The sequence below is a fragment of the Hyperolius riggenbachi genome, chromosome 12, assembly GCF_040937935.1.
Source record: "Hyperolius riggenbachi isolate aHypRig1 chromosome 12, aHypRig1.pri, whole genome shotgun sequence".
Classification (NCBI taxonomy): Eukaryota; Metazoa; Chordata; class Amphibia; order Anura; family Hyperoliidae; genus Hyperolius; species Hyperolius riggenbachi.
In genome coordinates, this window is record NC_090657.1 from 196,804,261 (window position 1) to 196,828,924 (window position 24,664).

Consider the following 24,664-nt stretch of genomic DNA (forward strand, 5'->3'; position numbering starts at 1 on the left):
CATTCCATAGGAAAAAAAAAGAAAAAGTAAGCGGTTAAAAATCGGACAGATTTTGGACTAGTCAATCTCTCATGAGGGATTCTTAGGGTTTTCTTTGTTTTCAGAAGCATTTCCTGAATGGTTTAACTATCAAAACAGTAAGACGCTAACCTGTCATTAAGGAATTGCTTTTGAAATCAAAGAAAACCCTAAAAATCCCCCATGAGCAGATGAACCAGTAGTCCATAACCTGGTTATGTCAGGTTTTATCATCTGCTTAGTTTTTTGTTTTTTTAACTGAGTGGTCCATAAAGAGGTCGCAACGTGCGCTTTTACTGTGGCGGTGAAGCATACTTTCATTGTATTGTATGATCGCAGCACAGGTCTAATGCGCAGTGCGACGTCTTGCACGGTTGCATTGGTTTTGCAAGGCAATATGCACAGTGTGGAAGGATTCTTAACATGCAACACATTTAACTTGAAAGACTACAAGTCTGCTATTCATTCACTTTAGTTTATTGCCCTGTAAAGAAGCAGATGACAAACATGATTGCAAAACATCAGATCTGTAGTTACAAAAATCAATAATGCCACGCACATGGCATCAACATAATTTATACCAAAAAAACAAAAACAGCCAAATAAATACAAAGGGTGATCTTAAACAATATCAAATAATTAAAAAAAATAAATACACAGCGCATATGAATGAATGGAATATGAGGGGAGTAGACAGCAGATAATACTGAGATTATGAGGAGTCTATAGCGGCACACTCCAGAGAGGAGGTCATGTGGGAGGGGGTGGAGTGTTCTCAGCTCCCCCTGCTGGAGAGTTACAGGTCAGGCACAGAGAGTGCAGCAGCTGCAGTGTGGGGGAATACCTCTGTTCTACCAGGGGGATTCTAGGTGAACTTAGTGGTAAAGTCTTACAATTAGTCTTCCGTCTTCCTGGCTACAGGTCCACTTGTAAATGGCATACAATTTGCATGCAAGTCAAAGATTTAAGCATGTCACTGGACCAGCTGTATTGCTACTAAGGTCACCAGTTACTACAAAGCTGCATATATCTTCTATAACCAGATAGATGTCCGGTTATAGAAGAAACCATTTACTGAGGTTAAAAGCATAGACAGTTCTGTACATATTCTGTACACAGCTCTCATTACTGGACCTGCACTGGCTGTAGCCAGATGGGTGAAACATGCTAAGGTATTTAGACTTGCATGGGCCAATAAAATGGACTGATTACTTCAGTCTTGTACACTCGCTAGACAATTCTCAGCTGAGGTGTCTGGGCATTGCCAACCTCTGCCACAAATCTAGGTGTACAGCAGCCCCTGACCCTCAATCTGCCAAGAATCTAAATCTAGTGTGTGTACAGCAGCCCCTGACCCTCCTGAATCTGCCAAGAATATGGTGTGTGTACAGTGGCCCCTGGCCTCCCTTGCTGTGTCGGTGGTCGATCTGCTTGTTGGATAGACTCCACCAAGCACATAGTTCTCCTGCTCACCCCATATGCACTGTTGTACACCTTGCTATAGGCCCTCCTGCCCCCTGCTTAGTAATAAAATGCTTCTGTACAGCCTCAACTGTCGCTGTAAGGATCAAGTCCTGATCCCTGCCGAGCGACCGTGATTGCAAGTGTGTACTGAGCTCAGATCTAAGCTGCAGGCTGGCTGGAAAACTTAGCATCTTTCTGACCATTTCAACACCAACATCATGCAAGCAGCGCAGAACTGGTAAATAACAGCCAGCATAAGTGTAAACCCCTCTGTAGGTCAGATGTGAAGAGGGTGTGCTTTGTGGGAGGGAACTTTCACAGAGCAGAGCTCATTCATTAGCCCGAAGTCCAGCCCACACAGACGATAGTCATGTGACAGTCTGATGTCTGTACAGCAATAAATTTTCTTTAAACTGGCTGATTGCTACTGTATTCCCCCACGGCCACCTGCCCTCCACCCACTGTATATATGCAGTTAAGATGCTGGAAAATTTGGGCACGGGGTAAAGCCGAAAATCATATCACCCTAATCCTGCAAGAGTCCCGGCAGCATTAATTACTATTTCCCCCTTCAGGCCACTGTGGACTCTGGGTAAGAATTAATTTGGCTGCCAGCTATTGCGGGCGTCCCAATAATGCTGTTTTTAATGGTCTTATTCAAGCGCCCAAATTACTGACTGAGCTCTGCTACAGCCGCAATTCACATTACGGCCCATGGTAGTGCGGACATCATTTCAGTGCAGTTTTTGGCTGACTCGCTCTCGCCCCGCCCCCCCCCCCCCCTTATCTCAAATCTGTATTGAGACACCACCAGGTTATAAGAAGACACTGGCAATGCCCTGTTATACAACTGACTATGTTAAAGCATTAGTGACAGGGACAGATATGTATACAGCAGGTTATGGTTTGACTATTCAGCAGATCTGCTTGCTGCAGCATGTCAATATCTGTGAGGTGCTTTAAAGAGAACCCGAGGTGGGTTTGAAGAATATTATCTGCATACAGAGGCTGGATCTGCCTATACAGCCCAGCCTCTGTTGCTATCCCAAACCCCCCTAAGGTCCCCCTGCACTCTGCAATCCCTCATAAATCACAGCCGTGCTGCTGACAAACAGCTTGTCAGAGCGGGTTGTGTTTATCTCTATAGTGTCAGTCTGCTGCTCTCCCCGCCTCCTGCAGAACTCCAGTCCCCGCCTGCATCCCTTCCCTCCCTGCTGATTGGAGGGAAGGGATGGGGGCAGGGACCGAAGCTATGCAGGAGGCGGGGAGCAGCTGAGACTGACACTACAGATGTAAATACAGCCTCACAGCATGGCTGTGATTTATGAGGGATTGCAGAGTGCAGGGGGACCTTAGTGGGGTTTGGGATAGCAACAGAGGCTGGGCTGTATAGGCAGATCCAGCCTCTGTATGCAGATAACATTCTTTAAACACACCTCGGGTTCTCTTTAAGGCGCCCATTAAGGATACAATTATTGTACAATCACCACTTCTATGCAATACGAGGGACTGCCTACAGTATATTCGCCAAGTTTACACTTCTACTACATAGATTTAGCAAGATTGTACAATCAAGAGTCATTACTCAAGAACACCACATTCCAAGTGCCACAATTGGGCTGAACCATTTTTTTTTAACCAACTGGTAATTTCTAGCAAGTCGGAGTATGCCAAGTTATGTATAGATCTGGATCAAGTTAAACAGTACATGAAGTGACATGATCAATATGTTGTACAATACCAGTTCTATTTAGAAATGTGCTGTGTTCCTTTCTCACCAAAAGCGTAAGGACTCTTATATGAGCAGCTTAACATTGGAACCCACTAGAACGCACCAAACGCAATCGCTAGCGATTTGTGACAGCATTTTGCAAGCAATTTTGGGAGTCATTTCCTTGCTCCTATACAATTCATTAGAATGGAAACCCTCCCAAAATGCTGCATGTCCTGCGATTGCAGTTTCCTTATTCGCAATCACTCTAGTGCAGTGATGGCTAACCTTGGCACTCCAGCTGTGGTGGAAGTACAAGTCCCATGAGGCATTGCAATACTCAACAGCTCTAAGCATAACTCAGTGAGGCAGAGGCATGTTGGGATTTCTAGTTTTTTCACAGCTGGAGTGCCAAGGTTAGCCATCACTGCCCTAGTGCGTACATGTCAAACTCTGGCCTGCGGGCCAAATCTGGCCATCAGAGCCACTAAATTTGGCCCTCAAGTGGTTTCTCCACTATACATTAGGTTTGGCCCACTCTAGACCTCCAGGGAAGCTATATTGGAGGTGAAGCCCTAGAACACCAGGCAAGCCATATGGGGGGGGGACGGAAGGGGGAAAAGCACTAAACACCAGGGAACTGTATAGGGGAGAAAGGACCACTTGACACCAGAGAACTGTATAGAGGAGGGCCATTCAACACCTGGGAACTTTATAAAGGGAGGAAGGCAGCCAGTAGACATTGAGTTTGGCCTGCGACTAGGTCCCAGTGTACAATTCGGACCACTTTGCATTTGAGTTTGACAACCCTGATCTAGTGGAATCTTAAATCCATTTACATTGGCAGAGCATTTAGGGAAGACGCTAGCGATTGAAAGCACTCCCTAAACGCTCAAAAAAAATGCTCTAGTGGGTTCTAGGCCTTAGCCAGTGAATCCCCTGCTTGTCAGTTGCTCCCTTGCACTGGCCAGGTGCTTGTTAGCCCTCATTATCGGCGGTGGACAGGTGCCCCCATCACATAGGATCATAGCAGCAACCATGCTCAGACACAACATATTGCGGTTCTCAAACAACATATTGCGGTTCTCAAACGTTGACACACAGACATTTTCACCTGAATAGCCCTTGTGGGTGTCAGACAAGACTCTGTACTGCCCGACAAGCGCCCAATTCAGCCTGCAGTGTGAAACAGGCCTTAAGAATGCAAGTAACAGTTTCACTGCAGTCTTTGGGGACCCTCACAAATAGCTAACTAATTAGGGTTGTAAAACTGCATGGCTGGGAAGAACACAGCAAGTTCAATGGTACAAAGTCTGTCTGTACGGGAGCTGAACATTTTTTTTTTTTTTTTTTAAACCATCCGCATGTACCTGAGAATCAAAACTTTAAGGTGGATTGTAAGGGTTAAATACAAAATACCATGATATTATAAGTCCTATTTAAAGGGAACCAAGCACCATTTTTCCCTGCAGTTTCTACTAGCTATAGGAGCTGCCATTTACCCCCTCCCCTTCTAGCTGCCCTTAATTACAAAGAGGGAAGGTAAGAAGATGGCATCTGTGACTTCTCTAAACACTGACTTTTTTTCTACCCTCGGGTGAAGACTTCTGCTATCTGCTAATGGGAGCAAGTAAAATAATTAGACCAGTCCTTATCTGCCTGAAATTTCTGAGGCAGGGCCATCCACAGAAGTACGACAATAAAAGCCTCTGCTAAACTTTTCAATGTAAAAAGGAGGTGGTAAAATGGAAGTTTTATTTTAAAATGAGCCACATTGTTAGCATGCATTTTTAATGTGCTATTAAGATGCCCTGGGTGCTCAGTTCCCTTTAAGAATAGAACTACAGATACATTTCCTCAGTTAATTTTCACTTCAGATTTACTTGAAAATTTAAGAGTCTGTTGGAACTTTTGTCAGGCTTTTATGGCAGGATTTGTACCAGTTAGTAAGATTCCCCTCTCCCCTGGTCTCAGGAAGGGACAAGAAATGTCCCTGCTACGGAAAAATACAACTAGAGGTTTTACCTATCCCATTTCACTTCCTGTTACTGGTGACACCACAGGAAGTGACAGAAAATCCCCCAAGTGGAGACAAACACCATAGTAAATCCCATAAATGTTCTTAGCTTTCCAGATATTTACAAAAACAACGTTTTGGGTGAAGTATTTTGGTGTTCAATGAGCAGACCATTTCAAAACAGAATTAAAAGAAAATGCAAAAACAGTGCAAAGGGCTTATTAAAAAAATAATTATTATTATTTGGGAAGCATAGTGACCAGCATAGTATTTGACAGTACCAGTTTCATTAAGGCATGGAGGGGGGGGGGGGGGGGGGGGGAAATAAAAACACAAAGTTTTTCATTTTTAAACACTGAACACCCCAAATTTTAATGAAAAAAAAAATAAAAATGTAAATCCGGGAAGGAGAACCCCTCTTATTACACAAAATACCTGAGATTTCTATATACAAATCAAAATAAAAAAATAAAAAAATGGCTGCAAAATGCAAAAAGAAATAAAATGAAAATTTAAACACGATTTCCTGATCCTTCTCCACTAGTCAAATCCAGGCTCAGCTCAATGTGGAGTCAGGAAACATATATTAAAAATATACAAATCTGATATAAACAGCCATTCATTCCTATACAGGGAAAGCAAAAAAGGCCACCTGAAGAAAACAGCAGGGGGTGCTCAAGTATCTCAAGTATGCAGATAAATCTTCCATTATTTTTTGGTCATTTTCTTTTCAGCGTTAAGGCAAGTGCGTCTTTGCCGAAAAAAAATATATAAATCTCTAGATTCTGTACATTCCCAAAAAGAGGAGTCCTTCAGTAGATTTGCCTTCTGGCTCGGCTTTCGAAAATAAAGCTTAGTGTCCCTTGTAGGTACAATCACAGTTGGAGGCAATGTAAGGGGTGGTGGAAGGGTTGTAGCAGCTTCTGAGCAATAGGCAAAATGCTCTGATGACCTTCACCATCCTAGAAAAAGAAAAAATACATCACTATACGCCTAGTAAAAACACGCACCCACACCTTTTACATCAGCACAGAAGAAGAAACAAACATCAATATGTTGGCTGCTTTAGAAGACACAAGAACCAAAGAAAGATGGAGAAGCAACCAATCAGAATCCTGGAATCAACAACCCCTAAAATTAGCCTTGACGAAATCACTCCATGGGGTTTTCAACCAAGTAATAAGAGATTGGTCACATTAAAAAAAAAAAAAAAACCTAAGTGGTGTAAAGGGGGTGCTCTTGGTTGGTGCCAAGCATAGTTGTTATAGGACTGGCTTTCAGGAGATTCTAGGTCTCCCCCAAAATAGCAGGGCTGTGGAGTCGGAGTCGTGGAGTCGGAGTCGGGCAATTTTGGGTGCCTGGAGTCGGAGCCGGGAAAAAATGCACCGACTCCTAATGAATTTGTAACTGTAATTAAAATAGAAAATATGATAAAATGTTCTATTTCTCAGATAATAGTCATTAAAAATAATGTATATATACAGTATATATACAGTAATAGCTGTGCTTAGTCTACAAAAATGAAATAAACCAATCAAAATTAGTTACTTGTGCTGCTTCAATAAAGCAGTCCCCGTATTTTTAAAGTCAGATATACATATCTGATTGTGACTGTATATATGATGTGTACACAGGAATCTCTTATATACACTAAATAACATCTATGCTGTAAGTATAAAGCCTGATGGTTAGCCATGTCACTAATAGAGATGGTCAACGAGATGGAAATAATTCTGCATTGATGCTGATTTATGCAAATGTATGCACTCCCTTTGCTGATGAAATCAAATAATTTGATAGGTTATTAAAATTTGGTTTGGTGACTACAAATTAAAGGGAAACTGAGACGGGTGAAAAGTAAAGTTTTATACATACCTGGGGCTTCCTCCAGCCCCCTTCAGGCTAATCAGTCCCTCACTGTCTTCCACCACCCGGATCTTCTGCTATGAGTCCTGGTAATTCAGCCAGTCAGCGCTGTCCGGCCGCATGCCGCTCCCACAGCCAGGAACATTCTGCACCTGCGCAATAGTGCTGCACAGGTGTAGTATGCTCCTGGCGGCGGAGTGTGTGCATGCGCACTACGCTTGACTGGCTCAAGTACCTGGACTCATAGCAGAAGATCCAGGTGGTGGAGGAGGACAACGAGGGACTGATTATCCTGAAGGCGGCTGGAGGAAGCCCCAGTTATGTATAAAAAAACTTTAATTTCATCTGTCTCAGGTTTACTTTGTTACACAGTAGTACTATACTCTACATATGCACTCCCCACAGAGCTGCAGGGAATCCACTGAGAATGCTGTGCACATTGAACACAGAGGTGTTGTCTGTTTACAATCTCCTCATTCCCCTGCAGAATACCTGCACATCATTCTTACATGTACCCACACTTACATTGCCTAGGGCCTGATAGATGTTCTTTGTTCGGTTTGTACCTTTTACAAGTACTCTTACCAAGGACTAGTTTTAGTCCAAAGGGAATAAATATAGTAGTCTACATATCCTTCTCACTTCAGTTGTCTTGTAAAATTCCTAAGCATTGGCAGTTAAGAGACGAATTTCATGTTACATACTTTTAATCAACAAAATTGTAATATGCAAATTAGAGGAGTCGGAGTCGTGGAGTCGGAGTCGGTGGAATCCTAAACTGAGGAGTCGGAGTCGGTGGATTTTTGGACCGACTCCACAGCCCTGCAAAATAGTGGATGGCCATTAACATGAATTGCAAAAAAATTTAAGATCATGTAATCTTTGGCATGTGAAATGCCTGCTGATCAGTAGCTGTGCCCATTGTCACCGCTTTCCACAGAAACCTGCCAGTGTACAAAGTTTTCATTGTAGCGTGCCATCGATCGTCTGCCGAATCTGCTTAAAGTGTAACTGTCTGGCATAAAATCAATTCTTTATTTTTATCTGGTAAACAAGTAAAAAGGATGCTAACCAAGCAATCCAAAGTTAAAAATCACTATTCCTTTTCTTGTTGATAAATGATCATTCCCAGTTTTCCTGACTCTTATTTGGCACACACAAAAAGGAAGTTGCAGGGCATGCTGGGTTGTCCTTTTTTGCTACTCTGCTTCTCAGACTTAACTAATGCAGCCTGACTGGCTGAAGCCTCTTTCCCCCTCCCACACCTCTGTTCCTTTCAGATTGGCCAATAGTTCTCATGCAGAGACACGGCACGGTCAAATCAGGCAAAGGAGAGTAAGGGAGGAAATTACATCAGGATTGGCTTCAAAATAGCCACAGTTAAGATGGGAAATGCTAAGAAGGATTTTCTCTGTTTACTGTACAAAAATTACTAAAATCAAAATGTGGACAGTGCCATACATATGTTATGTAAGTAGAGCAAGTATTTATCTACTTAAATATGTGGTTTTTGTTTCTGAGATAGTATGGCGGACAGCTCCTCTTAACATCCCTGCCACATGTGCCGCTCCCACATGATAGAGAAAATACGCCTAAAAGCCAGTATTGTAGCGCTCTGTTATGCAAAAGTAAAGTAGGGAAAGATATGTTAACCTCTTCACCTCAAAGGGTTTTTCTGCTCAAAAAAACCAGAGCAGTTTTCACCCGTCAGCGCTCCTTCCATTCATTCACCTATAACTTTATTACAGCGAAACAATCTATATCTAGTTTTTTTTGCCACTGTATAGTCTTTCTTTGGGGGGTACTTTTTGCTAAAAATTATTTTTTTCTTCTTTAATAAGAAGAATAAGAAAAAAAATTGAAAAAACAAAGTAGTACCTACGTCCCTGCACAGAGTTATGGCAGTTTGCAGGGACGTAGTTACTCGTCCCGGGGGAGGGGAAATGGTTAAACTGCCACTTAACAGGTCAACGGAAAAGAGCCTGGTTGCTTTTGCTGCTCATCTTCGGATTTTACAAGGTCACCAAAAATGTTTTTCATTTACCCTTTAGAATGCTTCTAAATTCATGTTGACTTTCGTTCATTCGAGTTCTCATTGGGTCCTAAAGTTCGCTTGGCTGCCCGTTGATGCAACGGAGTATTTTTCGCTGTAGGCAGAAACAGAAAATGCTCAGTTAGAAAGAGGAAAAAACAAAAAACACAATAACATGATTTACATAAGCAAGTAAACTTCCTGTAATGAGAACACTCAAAAGACAAATGCAAGTGGTCATATGTAATTAGACTAAAAGTCTCTGTAAAGACTCACACAGGCACAAAGATTCAGTCACCTGTTTTTTCTGAGTGTCTGGTGACAGTGGGGATTGTAGAGGACCCCGCTTTTCCTGACTGTTAACATGTGGCCCGCGTTTCAATATTGTTGGGAATGAGCCCCAAGGTAAAAGAAAAAAGGAACTCTTATTGATGTAACGATCCACACTTGAGCACACCACTATGCTCCTATACCAGGTTTCTGTATAGGAGGATCGGTTTGAATAAAGGTAGAGAACAGTCATACAAGACCAAAATGAATGTGTGCACACTGTTTGCAGCTGATTCTCCCCCATGCCAGCCATCAGTCTGGCATGGGTAATGGGTGAGGAGCGAATTAGATACTTTGGCTAAACCAAGCACAGAAAAATCAATTCATCAGCAACTATATGTGGAATAATGACTTTTCATTGTGTGCTTTGCAAGAGTTCAGATCTGCATTTTGCTAATCTCAGGAGCTTTTCAAAACGGGGTTTTAATGAATTTATAGTAGGGTTTTTTTTGCTTTTAGGTAGGGAAAAAAAATTATTTCAAGTATGAAGGCATGGTAAACTTAGGAGGCAAATTACTGCATCGGCCCTAGTGTTGAAAAAGTAGGTGGCAGGATGGAAAACTATAGGGAATAGAAAATTGCACATAACCCCAATTTGTAAACTTTTGAGATTAGATTTACAATTACCTTCCGCAGCAGAAGTGGAAGCCTGATTGACGGATGAGATATTCGGAGGCGCAACGCTGAGAGGTGCATTGAGAGGCGAGTTATTTAAAGGTGCATTGAATGGTGCATTATTGGGAATTCTGTACACTCCTCCAGTATTTTGGTGGTCATAAGGCTTCATGGCACCCCAGCGAGGGTCGATGTAAGGATGAGACGCATTTGGTGTTAAGGAATGGTTTAAAGACTTGCTAGGAGAAATTTCTTGTGCAAATGCACCGGCTTGGCCAGACTGCATCCGCTTGGCTGTATCTAAATTAAAGTACGTAGCAGAAGTGGAGTTCGCCAAATTAAGCTTAGCTCTTTTGGGAAAAGATTCAGTAGATTCCAATGGAGAACTTCCGGACCTTACAACTTGATGTTCCCCAGTCCACGTCTGCACTGCGGGGTAAAAGTGCTCAACAGGTACCATCGGACCACTCTTCTGAGCAGGAGAATTCCACTGATGTCTCCTTTGATCGGGTTGCTGCATTCGTTCCAAAAGGTGTGTGATGCCTTGCAAATCTGGCTGCATGCATCTTTGACTTCCTGGTTGTACTCCATTTTGTTGTCCAGGCCGTGGATCATTTTCTTGCTCTAGCCGTGTCGAATTTACAACTTTGTTGGGTTGAACAGGTACTTTTTTTGGCTTTTCACCAGCTGGCTTGGTGCGGGTGTTTGGAGTAACATTTGGCCTGCCACCAGCTAGTTGTGCAGGGGACACGTCCACTCCTTGTAGACATGGTGGACAACCAGTACGTCTCATTTTCAGAACCTGAGCTGGATGTCTATTCCGGACACCGTTTTTTAGAAGGTAGTTGTGCTTGTGAGACAGCTTTTGGTGTATAGCCAATGACTCGGGGTATAAGGTCTTGTATGGACAAAAGCAACAGGGGAGGATGGTTGGCGGAGGACCGCTTTTTAATTTGGCTTTTAGGTTGACTGGTATTAAAGACAAGTCCATTGGGGCCTGTTCATCCTCTGAACTGGAGTATGAATATTTAAGATTGGAATAATTTTGGTTAATACAAGGCTGTACTTCCATGGGACAAGGGTCATCCTCAAGGGTTTCTGTACAAGCCAGTGAGATCTCTTCCTCTTTTTGTTGAGGCTGAATGGGAATTGCTGGTTTTGGCTCTTTGGGAAGTCTTTTCCCTCCATCAATTTTCACAGGATCCATCGGTTCCTGTTTGATCCGATTTGCGTTGACAAGCTTGTTGCGCAGCGCAGACATACGCTTTGGTGGTTTAGCCATCAGCGGATCTTCTTTAATCTCATTAGTGGTCACCTGAGAAGGCTGGTTCTCCTGGACTGGGATAGCAGCAGAAGGTGGCTGGGTAGCAGCGGGAAGTGACTCGGTGGTCTTTTTAAGGAGCTGTAAGCTTCTGCTTATACTTTTTACGCGAGCATTGGATTCTCCAGGCTTGAACTTATGGTGTCTCTCTAAATGATACCTCAGAGAGGTCTTCTGTGCAGCAGCATAGTCACAAAATTCACATTTATAAGGTTTCTCACCTGTCAAAAGAAACAAAGAAAATACATTAAGGAATTAAATAGCAAACTACAGGTACAAAAGATACTACACAAGTCTTCACCATGTAGTGCAAAACTGCTCCATATTTTAGAATTGGATATGATCCAGTCAACCAATAAAAAGTCAATGTAAAAAAAATAATAATAAAACAAACATGTGATAATGAATTGTATGTGCAGTACAGCTAAGAAATAGAACATTAGTATCTACGCAAAGGGGCTTCTTTAAGCTCTTCCACCCATTTGAGTTGAATACAGTTCTGGTTTTCTGAAGCACTTAAAACAGACAAGAAAAAAAACAAAAAGTGCGAGACAGCCAAGATAAGGTTTTACTGCAGGAACGTTCAAAAGGGTCATTATCCCTGCTTTGTTTTATAGTTAAAAAAAAAAAAAGAAAGAGGCCCATATGCAATTCACTTTTTAACCCGAGTTCTCTCTTAAGTGATATTTTAACAAGTTGTTTATAACATGCATATAAAGATCACCAGCCAGCAAAAATATACTTTTTTGATAGTAGTTTTTCAACTACTTTTTGGTACTTTTATGATTGCAAAATGCTGAAAAGTTATTATTTTTTTTTTATTTCAAAGAATCTGAAAAGTTATTTTTAATACAATATGAAAAATTATCTCCTAGGAGAAAGCTCAGGGGAAAAGGTGAATTGCATGTGGGCCACAGTGTGGTTTTAAAACTGCAACAGAATGATGCAGTGTCATTAAAATATATATGCCTTGTAAAGGTTTTTTCGCCTTCCTCTGGATCAACGATTTGCGAGGGAGCAGGCAAGTGTTGTACTTTGTTCTCTGGTTGAACTCGATGGACGTATGTCTTTTTTTCAACCAAAATAACTAACTATGTAACTATATCTGAAACTAAAAATGAAGAGACTTTTCTTTACTACTAATATTCTATTCCTTATCCGTACTACACATACAATTCATTATACTATAATGATTAGATCATACTTTTTTTCCACTTCAGGTTTGCTTAAACCTCGTCACTACAAGCACTATTAACAAACTAAGTTATTAAATATTTTCAGCTATGGAGCATCATTAGTTTCCTCCAAATGCTTTACTATTCAGGAGCAGATCTGGACTACAATCCCCATAGGTAGTAGTAGCTTTAGGTCTAGTAAGCTTGAAGGTCTTACCCGTGTGAGTTCGGAGATGAATATTCAGGTAATAGTTTGAACGGAAGGACTTTCTACAGTATCCACATTGTCTGGCGGTTGGGAGGTTCTTGGTTCTTATAACTTCCTGTCCATCTTCATTGTTATCTGAAAAAAAGGGGAGTATAAAAGTTCAAGGAGGAGCCAACCATGTATAAGAAAAGTACCCATCAAGTTACATAGGTTTCTCAGATTAGATTTACAAGTTGCTTCCACTTTAGTAGCTACTTTTTTTGCTCCAGTAAAGCTTGTGTGTGATGGTCAGAGTTAGAGCATGTTGAAAAAAGGATTTCTTCAGCTCCTACAGTGTTAACGATAAAGAAAAAAAAAAAAAAAAAAAAAAAAAAAAAAAAAAAAAAAAAAAAAAAAAAAAGGTACCCCAGGCAGATTTCATTGTTCCGAGGTGATCATGAACTCTGGGAAATAAGGTATGCGCAACACCCCCTCCCCCCCCCCCCCCCCCAAAAAAAATATGCCAAACACTAAATTAACTTCCTGCTCCTAATAGCCAATTGGAACCAAGAACGCTCACAGCCCCGAACGTCGCCTACTCAACCTCCACACAAACTGATGGCATGTAAACTTTGATTCAGGAAGGACCGACAACAACAACATGGGGCCATTATTCTGGTGTATAACATAATGCCTCAGGTTAAAGTGAACCAGAGACAAAGAACCCTCATGTATTTTACCATATACATCAGTGGGAACATTAGAAAATACCTACGCTGCTCTCTGCTTCATTTTTCACTGCTCAGCCTGCTTCTTATCAGCCCTGATGAAATCCCCGACTGAGCATTCAGTCTGTCTTCTCCGATGTCTTTTCAAGCCCAAGCCTGCCCCCTTCTGGCTCTGCTACAAAGACTCAGCTATAATGATTCCTGAGCAAAGCCAGACTGAATGCTTAGTTGGGGATTTTATCAGGGCTGATGATAAGCAGGCTGAGCAGTGAAAAATTAAACAGAACAGGGTAGGCGTTTTCTCTAATGTTCCCTCTGAGATATATGGTACAATACATAAGAGGGCTTCGTCTCTGGTTCACTTTAAGTCAACTAAGTCCAGAGTCTCTAGATATAGTTAGACATTATGTTTTATACCAATAAAGTATATTTGTTCACAAATAGGGCTGTCCAATTGGACTATGTTTTATAGTATTTGTTCCCTAGTACGCCATTTCGGACTTTTTGCATCGGAAAATCGTAACTGCATGTTAAAAAAAAAAAAAAAGCACACAGAAAGAAAACTAAGCAATTTATATACAACTAAACAAAATGGACTGTATTCCGTAACAAAAAAAAGTGGAATTACCCTTATGAGAGTAAGTGCAATATAATAAACCACCACTAGGGGACACTATCTGCTTGAAAATGTAAGCTACAGTAATGAGAATGAACAGGCCAATTCTCTTTTCCCTCAAAAAGAAAGGGTCTAAACCCAGTATGAACAGAAAGGTTTAAAGCTTTTAGTATAGGAGTTTAGAGTTCCCATCATTACTATTGCCAGATTTATGCCAAAGTTATGGAAAACAAGGAACTCAAATCCCAAAGTGACATTACAAATAAAAATGGTTTGAATTTGCAGTTACTTACCAGGAAGTGTAGAATCACCAGAACTTTCTGGTTCAGAGGCACTTTCCATTTTGATGAAACCATCTGCTTCAGGGTCAGCTAGAACCTCAGGGGACTCTGTAGTTCGGGATCCATCACAGCTAGTGGAAGACTCTGAATCGCTTCTGTGCTTCGTATGAACGCGAGAGTGCAAGATGAGCTGGTGGTAAGTTTTGAAAGTCTTATCACAATCATTGCAAGTGGTGGACTTCTGTTCTTCTGCAGGGGGGGTGCTTTCACTCAGACTTGAAGGGGTCTCAGGCACTTCTTTTTTTACAATAGCCAAGTCTGTGCAGTTTGATCCCCCTTCACCAGCATCACTGTTAACAGATTTCAGCTCAATCATCTTTTGAAACCTCAATATTTTTATATCCTTTTTATCCAAAGATGGGTCAGTTCCTGGACTTGGTGATACAAAGAGAGTCTTCTTGTGCAGCTTAGGGCCTGCATAGAGTTTGCCTTTGGTGGAGAGTGTCCATGAGAGGTGTGTGTTCACTGGGTCAAGTTCCGCAATTGAATTGCAAGTGGGTGCAGGAGGCTTGGAATCGGTAGGTTTAAGATTCAAAAGACTCAAGAAAGCCTCCTTTGAAGACTTCACTTCACCATTACGGTCAGTGCATGAAGAACTCGTTGTTGCGATGTCTTCCTGCTTTGAATCTTTTAGGTGTACTTTGCTGTGTACCTGCCACTCCTCTTTAGTTGTAAAATACAGGCCACACTTACAGCATTGTGAGTAGGACGTAATGTCTCTTTTGATGGACTGTTCCTGCACAACATCATTTATGGTGACAGGCTCCTCAATCTGAGGAACTGGTGCCACAGTCTTGTTTTTCTTCTTCTTCTTCTTTCCCGACTGGTTGTGGCTCTTTTTGTGGTTCTTCAGAAACCATGCCTCTCTGAATCTCCTCTGGCAATAACCACAGCAGTGAGGAAAATACGGGTAATGGGTTTTCCTATGTAACCGAAGTGAGGCAGATTCATAATAGATTATGCCACACATTACACACCGGACGTCGTCTTCACCATTTTTGTCATTCTCCACTGGAGAAGATTCCGTACTCGGGCTACATCTATCCTGTGGACTGCGGAACTCAGCTTCAATGCAGAGGACCATTGGCTCAATTGGTATTGGTGTATGGTTAGCCACTATATGTTTCTGCAGGCCTTGATGGTTTGTGAAGGAATGTTCGCAGAAGATGCAATCAAAATTTACATCTCCCTCTGCCGGTAGAATAAAGTTCTCTTGGAATGCCCTTTGGGTCTCCTGGTTCTGCCTCCTAAGGGCCCGGGCAGCACGGGAGCTCTGCACAGGGGAGCATGCTGAATCTCCATTGCCACTTGGGCCCTCAAGTTCATCGGGTGACTGTACCGGCATGTTTGGAGCCAGCTTTGCTGTGCAGTGGGACAGTAATCTCCGATGGAATCAGGCAAGAGAGCAAGCCAAGTTCACTGGATGATCTGTACTGTCAAGAAGCAGGCATGTAGATCTCAGCTTGATGTAGAATGGCCAAGACTCATCAAATACAATCCATTGAGGAAGTGAAGAATACGATCACAGTAAGTCAACATCAGGCCTAGAACAGAGAACAGAATTTGTATTAATTTATTGACAATGGCATGTTTTGAACATCAATTACTCTTCAGTCCTACTGCAAGTCCATTTCTTAGCAAAGTTTACACAGTAACATAATAACTTTGAAGTTCCCAGCAAGCAAGATAATTAATACAAAGAGAAGCTGCAGACATCTTAAAAGCACACCTGAAGTGAGGGGGATATGGAGGATGCCATATCTATTTCCTTTAAACATTGCAAATTGCCTGGCTGTCCTGCTGATCATCTGCCAGAGACCCTGAACAGATCAGATGAAAGAATAGCTAGACAGCCAGGCACCTGGTATTGTTCAAAAGGCAAGAAATATGGCAGCCTCCAGATCCCGCTCACTTCAGACCTTTAGAAAAAAGAAGAAGAAGAAGGAAAAAAAAAAAAAAAAAAAAAACAAACACTAAACCTGGCAATACAGTAAAGCAAGAATCATGATAGGACAAGCCCAGCAGGTACAATATAGCATGAAGGATGGGGGAAGAGTGATCATGTGAGCAATGGAAGGTTTTAAAAATTCCACTGCTCCAATCAGCAGAGAGCACTAGACACTCCACAGACCAAATCCCCCAGCAATGAAAAAAAATAAATAAATCCATTTACATTCGATTAGAGATTTGTACCCTGCATACATCATTGTACACAAATACAATCATCACCCCTGTGTATTATGAGAACTTGAAGTGGTACTCTGACTAACATTCATGTCAATTCTGTGCAGCATGGGGAAGAATCAGAGACTTTTGGTTTGGATGGTGGTCATGTTCCAGCTGCAAGACCTTTCCTTTTACTTCCTGTTCTTAGTCCCACCAGCATTGGGAAGAACAGGAAGTAAGAGAAGTGGAGACAGGGAAAAGAAAAAAAAAAATTACTGCTTATCTAACTCTTCCACTTAACAGAATTTAAGTTTCAATTGCTGTGTGCACCACCACAGCTGGAACTAAGACAGCAATAATAACCTCGGAAATGTTCTAATAAGTCCTCATGCATGAACTTAGAAAATTGGCTGAAACTAAACATAAAAGACGCAATCGTTTGAAGCAACGAAGCAGATTGTGCAGCAAGCTGATAAATAGCCAATTTTATTCTCAGATGTCAAGGCAACAGGAAGCAGATTAGCAGGAAGTGATTTAGAATGATATACGGTACCACCAACACACACTTCTAGATTACTGTATATGCAAGCATACACTCGTTTACCCTGCATGTGTGATGCCCAACATACAGCACAGAATAATTGGCCAATAAAATAACCTTAACAACAGTTCAGGCTTTAATATCAATAACTACAGTAAATGTATTAGCCATTGGTGTAATCATGTCATGCCCGCTTTGTACCAAGCAATGTCCTGATCAGCTTGTCTGTGGCTTGGAATATTTTCAAAATGCATACAAGGTCCATGAAATTTGAATGGAAGCCAGAATCATTTGCAGCTCAATGACCACTTTTTATTATAATCGCCATACCAATAATAATGGAAAACTAAAATAAATGTATTATTATTATTATTATTATTATTGCTACCAATAATGCTGGAAAAAAAGGCAAAATAAATTACTAAGTTCGCTCACCATTATTTAGCGCATGCTGAATGACTGAACATCGCAGAGAAGGAAATGGTGCCTTCATGATGTACCCCAAACGTAGCAGAATTTATATTTACTGTTTTCACCAACAACTTCTGACGCATGTCAAGAGCAAGAACCAGGTAGCCACTTCTAACTAGCAAAACTTTATTCTCAGAGACAACTCTGTACATTTCAATTAGACTGCTAGTGGCTAACCACTTTACAGAGGCAGCAGCTTCAAATATCTGCCCCCCTGGTGTGAATGTAGGTGGGGGATGCACAAGGGAACAGGAGCTGGTTTTGCAATGCCTCTACTCTCTGCAGCAGCCAGTGGATATTTGCATTTAAGAGAAAAGAACAGAACTTTTCAAGTCCCCCCCCCCCCCCCCCTCCCTCCAGAGTAAAGTGAGTGAAGTTAGGTGAGTGCACTGCATAGGGGGGCAGCAGCAGCACATGATGAAAGGATACTGCCTGACTCCCAGCAAGGACTGCTGATGATTCACTATCTGGCCTGGCAGACATATTGCAGAAGAAGAACAACGGTGTGACTCTTCACTATCACATACAGGCCTATTAGGGAGGCCAGCAGCAGCAGCTTAACCCCACGCCTGCCACAACAATGCTGCGATTCAATTGGCTCATTAACTCGCTGCGAAGGGGAGGAAGAAAAAAAATGGGAACTTACTGAACTCTGAGAGCAGAAGGCTTCCTTAGGAGAGACTTGGTGACACAAAGACATAGCATGATGGCATTACCAGGTCACACCGCCTGACTGACTGACTGAGGGCTCCCACCTTACAGCAGGCTCAGACCAACTCTCTGCTAAACTGGATTCATTAGTCAGCAAGTGACTACAGAGAGCTCTGTCCTCTTCCAGAGCAATCCTGCAGCCTGGAATCATTGCTTGCAGCTGCCTTCCTTATATGCCTGCTACAATCCAGCAACCCTGCCTGCAAGAACACACCAATTGCTGTGGAATACCTATGGAATATACATCTATACCTAACAGGAAGAACTGCTGCTACCTATGGAATATACATCAGTACATAACATATATACATATATAATCCCCAGCAACCCTGCTTGCAAGAACTCACAACAACTGCTGCTACCAGTACACACATTAAATTGAGATAGATAGATTGATATACACATCACTCTCTATGTATACATCATGTAGGTTATCATCACAACATGTCAGCTGTTGTTGCACGTATTATGCACCCAGAGAGAGAGAGACACTAGTTAGAAGAAGAACTCCACTTCCTCCTTCCTATTCTGGTAATGAGCTGCAACACTTGCTGATAAACTACTTCTTCAAGGTCAATGAAAATCGCCTCCAATCCACTCCCCCCCCCCCCCCCCCCCAAACCCCGCGGTAAGACACAGAGCCCCCCCCCCCCCAGAACAATGAACAGCAGCACTGAGCTCCCATGTATCACTCACGCAGCACTGTGCATGGAGACCTGCCATTGTCTCCCTCCAGCCTTCACTGTGCATATAGAGGGGGAGAGAAGAGCACTACTACCCCCAGCACGCACAGGCAGCCTAACTAATCAAGTGTTAATTATAGACGCCAGCAGCCCTGTGTGCTTCCTGTTCATCTGTCTATTCCAGAGCAACTCCCACAGACTATATACCCCTATCTGATCCTCCAGCACTATATACAGTAAATATATACACAGGCACAGTCTATTCCAGAGGACACCACCAGCAATCCACATACTACAACTAACTATAAGCAAACAAGCAATAAAAATAGAATTGTGTGTATATATATATATATATATATATATATATATATATATATATATATATATATATATATATATATAAAAAACATTTAAAAAATACATTCAATGACGATAGATAGATAGGCTAATGATATATTATCTAAGTGCCTTAGACTTTTCTTCTTCCGAGAGAAGGCGAGGCAGATGAAGAATACGAGAATGGAGTAAAGTTTGGCAGTTGGAGAGTATTCCACACCCCACCCCCCATGATTAGCAGCCCACGCCTGGGATCTATTGAACTTTACCCAGCCAGTGAGTACTAATCGCCGATATGTCCGATCCCATAGAGGGGCAGCCGAGTATAGGGGGACACACGCCAGCAGTGAGAGTCTCGGGGTGCAGCGGAGAGAGTGGACAGAACACACAGGCAGTTGGGGAAGTTTGGTGCGGGCGGGCGCACCGAGCAGAATCTTACCTGCAGTCGGTGGAGGGATAGATGGATGGAGTCTCTCTCTACCTGCTGCTCGGGCGGCCGCTTATTCTTCTCCGTCTTCTTCTCATTTTTGGGACGAATATTTCCTGGGTGAGAGAAGAGCTCATCCTCTTTATGCGCTGTCCCTGTGTCTAGTCCCCGCCCACTCTCCTCTTTCTCTTCTGTGTGTTTGTGTATTAGAGTGTCAACGTCCCTCCTTAACCAGCCCCCCCTCCATAATTGTGTTACCTGTTCTTCTCTTCCTAGTCTCCTGCTTCCACTTACCATGACAATCCAAGCTACTGCAGGCAGGGTACAGAATACTAATGCAGATGAGCTTTCTGATACTCTAAATATATATATGCACATACATGTTTATTCACTATCCATACAACCTCTATAGAATATATGCAACAACATAACACAATAGGAAGAATAAACCGGCTCACTCTCTGTATGTCTGTAAATAGTAAACACATCTTTTGTAGTAACTGCACAACTTAGCAATACTGAAAGCAGCCATGTCAGTATCTGTTACAATTCCAACTGAAGGGGAGGGGATACTTAAATCAGCATGTGTGTCCAGGATAGCTTATAATGAGAGCTAAAGGCTGGCTTTAAACCCTTTAAATATAACTGTGAAAGTTCTCATTCATGCTGTGGACACACCATTAAATCCTAGTGGTAGAATAGACCACCTCTTTGTGGAATTAATGTAGTAATTCACTAATAAATGATTAATCACACATGTGTCCAGCAATTGATAGGTATCAGAGTGAGAATGAATCAGGAAATTATTGTACCACCTTGAGGTCTATATCTGTCAGATTTCTGCATTCCCATCACAACAGTGCCAGTGCAAAAGTGCCCACTAATGATACAATCCTGATTGTTCAATCTTACCACCTCTATGTAATATATGGGGCTACCTAAAATATCTGTTAAAGGGGAACTGAAGATAGAGGTATACAGAGGCTGCCATATTTATTTCCTTTTAATCAATACCAGTTGCCTGGCAGCCTTGCTGGTCTATTTCTCTGCAGTAGTATCTGAATAACACCAGAAACAAGCATGCAGCTAGTCTTGGCAGATCTGACTTTAAAGTCTGAAACACCTGATCTGCTGCATGCTTGTTCAGGGGCTATGGCTAATAGTATTAGAGGCAGAGGATCAGCAGGGCTGCCAGGCAACTGGTATTGCTTAAAAGGAAATAAATATGGCAGCCTCCGTATACCTCTATTTTCAGTTCCCCTTTAAGGCTATATCCACAATGGTCAGTTGCATAACGCACATGTTATAATGCGTTATAAGGAGTGTGAAGTGCAATGGAGACTACATGCAGAGAGTTAGAATAACGTAATCTCTTACAACGCAGTACTGTTAACATGTCCATAGCATTGTCTGGGCAGTGAGTTGACATGCAAAATTATTCTGCAATGTAACTGTCCACTGTGAACTAGCCCTCAAAGAATATTGGGCTCTATTCATAAAAAAAATGTGGCGAAAAAACTCCTGGAGGGAAAATACCGCAGCGGTATTTTAGACTTCTGCGTGGTCATTCATAAAAATCTTGCCAGCTGCGATGCAAGTGCGGAGATCTCCCGCTGAAGGCTGGTGGTAAGCTGTCGGAAGGCATGCGGAAACACTTACGCCGGCAGAGTCCCTCCGTGTGCTGCTCTCTCTGGGAGGTCTGTCCTATTCACTTGTATGTAATCCGCAGGCTTCGAGGAAGCGGTATTTCCCGTCCACATACCGCTTCCTCTAATCTTTATGAATGGCCATTTTGTTACTTTTTTCTAGATAAATCTAGAAAAACACTGCAGAAGGCGGAAATTTCTCGCTCTGCTGGGGGATTGTAGATTTTCATGCGGGAACAGCTTTTATAAATGTCCACTTTGCTAAATGGTCGGGAAAGTCCGCTGTTTTGAGCGGAAAACTTGCGGTAACGTTTTATGAATAGAGCCCATTGACTCAGTTTACCCTGAGTGATATGGTAAGATTTTACAGTCAAGAGTGTATCTTAATGGTGCCCACTAACAATACAATCTTGATTGTACAATCTTACCAAATACTTGTAAAAGAAGCGTAAACTGAGGCTAAGTTCACAGTGGGACGTTAAAGTCGCGCGTTAAAACAGCATTTAACGCAGAATAACTCACTGCAATGAAAAATCAATGCCCCGTTCACAGTGCACACGTTGCGTTGGTGTCTAACGCTGCACGTTAAGTAAAAGTACTGCATGCAGTGCGTTATACACGTTATTAGCTGCGTTGGACTGTTTGCACATGCTCAGTAATGACTTGGAAGCATACTTTTCATTGCCTGTATTTTTTACTGTATCTGCTGTATGCGACGGTAACGCTGCGTTGCCACTTTTTGGGCGCGTTGCGTTGTAAGCTTGCAGTGCGACTTTAACGTGGCATCAAAACGCAACGTCCCACTGTGAATCTAGCCTGAGTGATTATATTTTGAACGGACACTTCAGGTCCTTCATATTACATAGAAGTGGTAAGATTGGAGAACCAAGATTGCATCATTAGTGGTCACCTTAGCAGTTTACCGCTCAATGCAGTAAAGCCATCGACTGCACTCAACCCCATGATCATGACCACACATTTTCCCAATCGATGTCTGATCACGTTACTGGAAAAAATGTATGAGGAAATCTATTAAAAACTATATTAGTACATGACTTTCTTAAGCAGCCCATCAATGATACAACATTGGTTGTCCAATCTTACCAAATCTATGCAGTAGAAGGGTAAATTGAGTGAATATGATTTGAATGGATACTTCAGGTCCCTAGTCCCTCATATGACATAGAAGTGGTAAGATTGTACAATTAAGATTGTATCATTAATGGGCACCTTTAACGCTACGTATTTAACATCCATGATCAATATTTCCCTAATTATAACTCGATCGGGAAAAGTCTACAGCGTTACCACTATGCACCACTTGATAGTTGCTTAGATTTTAGCAGAGATCTGGTGGTATATTGACTGCACTGCCACAATCACTAGATTTGTATTGCTGAATACAGTATAGCTATAGCGACATCGACTGCGTACCTTTGCAGCCCTTAACTTTCAAAGTCATCAAAGAATGGACATGTCCAATCGATTTTAAGTCCATAAAATGTTCAAGCAGCAATTCTGATGTCTTGGGGGGGATGTTAACAGAGTTTCAACAGACCTGATGTTTAGATCAGGTGTAATCTAATCACATTGGGTGTCAATCTATGTGTGTATGGCCACCTTGAGATGCGAAAGCATCTCTTGTGGGGAAACTCAGAACAGAAGAAAGGTTTATGTAATAGGGACAATACAATCTGTCTGTAAAGGTAGCCATACACTACACATTTTTATTTGCACAGACATTCAATTAAACAAAAACATAATTGGGTAAAAATGTTAGGATTTTTTGTGTTTGTAATTGACATTACAATCAGCATCACATCTAAAATACAAAACCACAATGTTGGTCCTTGGTGATGCTGCCGCAGATCCTAATGTCGACCACAGTGTCAATCGAAAACAAAGTGTAGAGCCATATCAGATCTGACTAGCCATTTAATGGAAAAATTGTGTACCTGTAAACAGCAAAGTCATAGCTCACAAAAGTTTATCTATGCGGATGTGTGAAAGGAGATGAAGACTTGTTCTTGTTGATCAGCAGTTCTATTCAGGTTCTCTCTCACACCTCATACACACATTAGGCAATTTTCGGCAGAGGCGATCATTTGTCGCCGTCTCAGCTAAGATTGTAACATGTGTACAGCTTCCCCCGACGTTATTTAATGATCGCTCTGTATCTCTAAACTATGAATAACAAATGAGAACAAGCGCGCACAATGTTTTGCAACTTATGCTTAATACACACCATGCAATTTCCGGTCTGATTGATGGGATTTGGACGATTATTTCCAATATGCCCAATCTGTTACTGTTTGATAGCAGGATCAATTTTATGAAGTTATCATTGGAAAATCGATCCCGTTATCAATCGGGAGCAGTTTGGACACGCAGACACGATACAACAACATTAATTAACATCAGATTGACCATCGATTGAATAGGAAATTGAATGGTATGTAACCAGCACTTCTCCACTGGACATGGCTTATATGTGTGGCATGATCAATGCTAGCAACCAGCAAATGGAGCTGCAGGTTTATTATACCACAGAGACCAAAGTACTGGTTGACACCATAACAAATCTCAGTGCCATTTTATGATCATGGCTTATATAAACATAGCAATTCATATATTGCAAAAAATGCCTTCCTAAGTAAGCTTATTTTAGCGTGTGCTTGCATAATCAGGTCAGTACTTGATAAAAGCTGGAGACAGAGGATAGCTGTTCTGTAACAACTTACTAAAGTGCAAGTTGTCCTCATGGAGACTATGGCAGCCATTTTGTGAGGAGAGCCATTGTTCCTAAGGACGTGGTCCTGTGCCCTCTGTCAGCACTGAGGTTCCACCTGTAATGTCACCAAGAAAGGTACAGCTCATTATGGCAAGCTGCCTGCACAATATAGACACCCAGCAAAGGGAGGGGACATCTTGTTCGATGTGTGTCACAACAGGAACAAAATGCCCTCCCCGATTCATTTATTCTTCCAGAGTTACTCTCAGCAGGTGCTTCCTCATCTTCACTACAAAACCCCTATCCAGCATATATCAAATGAAAAAAAGTAGTAAAAAGTACAAAAACGTAATAGAAAGAGTGATATGCAACTCTGTCTACTTCTTGTGAGAAAACAAAGGAGAAATTCCTGTTGCACCACCCCACTATCGAATACCTCCATGTTCACAGACAAGCTGGCTGTCGGCTTATTGTGAGGTGAAACTTATCCACAGTAGATGGGAGAAACATTTCTGAGGCAAACAATGTATT

The 24,664-nt window shown here is 41.9% G+C and overlaps 1 protein-coding gene across 1 annotated transcript; it reads right to left on the reverse strand.

Moving 5' to 3' along the window:
* Positions 1-5,528: 5,528 nt before the first annotated feature.
* ZNF217 (zinc finger protein 217) lies at positions 5,529-19,910 on the reverse strand. The gene is made up of 6 exons (XM_068262251.1): positions 19,769-19,910; positions 14,374-15,965; positions 12,767-12,892; positions 10,066-11,595; positions 9,121-9,223; positions 5,529-6,172 (listed from the first exon to the last, which is right to left on the reverse strand). The coding sequence occupies exons 2-5, from the start codon at positions 15,764-15,766 to the stop codon at positions 9,141-9,143; spliced, it is 3,132 nt and encodes a 1,043-aa protein (XP_068118352.1). The 5' UTR covers positions 15,767-15,965; positions 19,769-19,910; the 3' UTR covers positions 5,529-6,172; positions 9,121-9,140.
* Positions 19,911-24,664: the final 4,754 nt, after the last annotated feature.

Bases quoted from the DNA above. Each gene is read 5' to 3' on its own strand.
- ZNF217 (XM_068262251.1), bottom strand. From the start codon at position 15,766: ATGCCGGTACAGTCACCCGATGAACTTGAGGGCCCAAGTGGCAATGGA. The intron at 11,596-12,766 runs GTAAGACCTTCA...TTCTTTTGACAG, and splicing joins TCATCTCCGAACTCACACGG to GTGAGAAACCTTATAAATGT. The intron at 9,224-10,065 runs GTAATTGTAAAT...TTCTGCCTACAG, and splicing joins TTCCACTTCTGCTGCGGAAG to CGAAAAATACTCCGTTGCAT.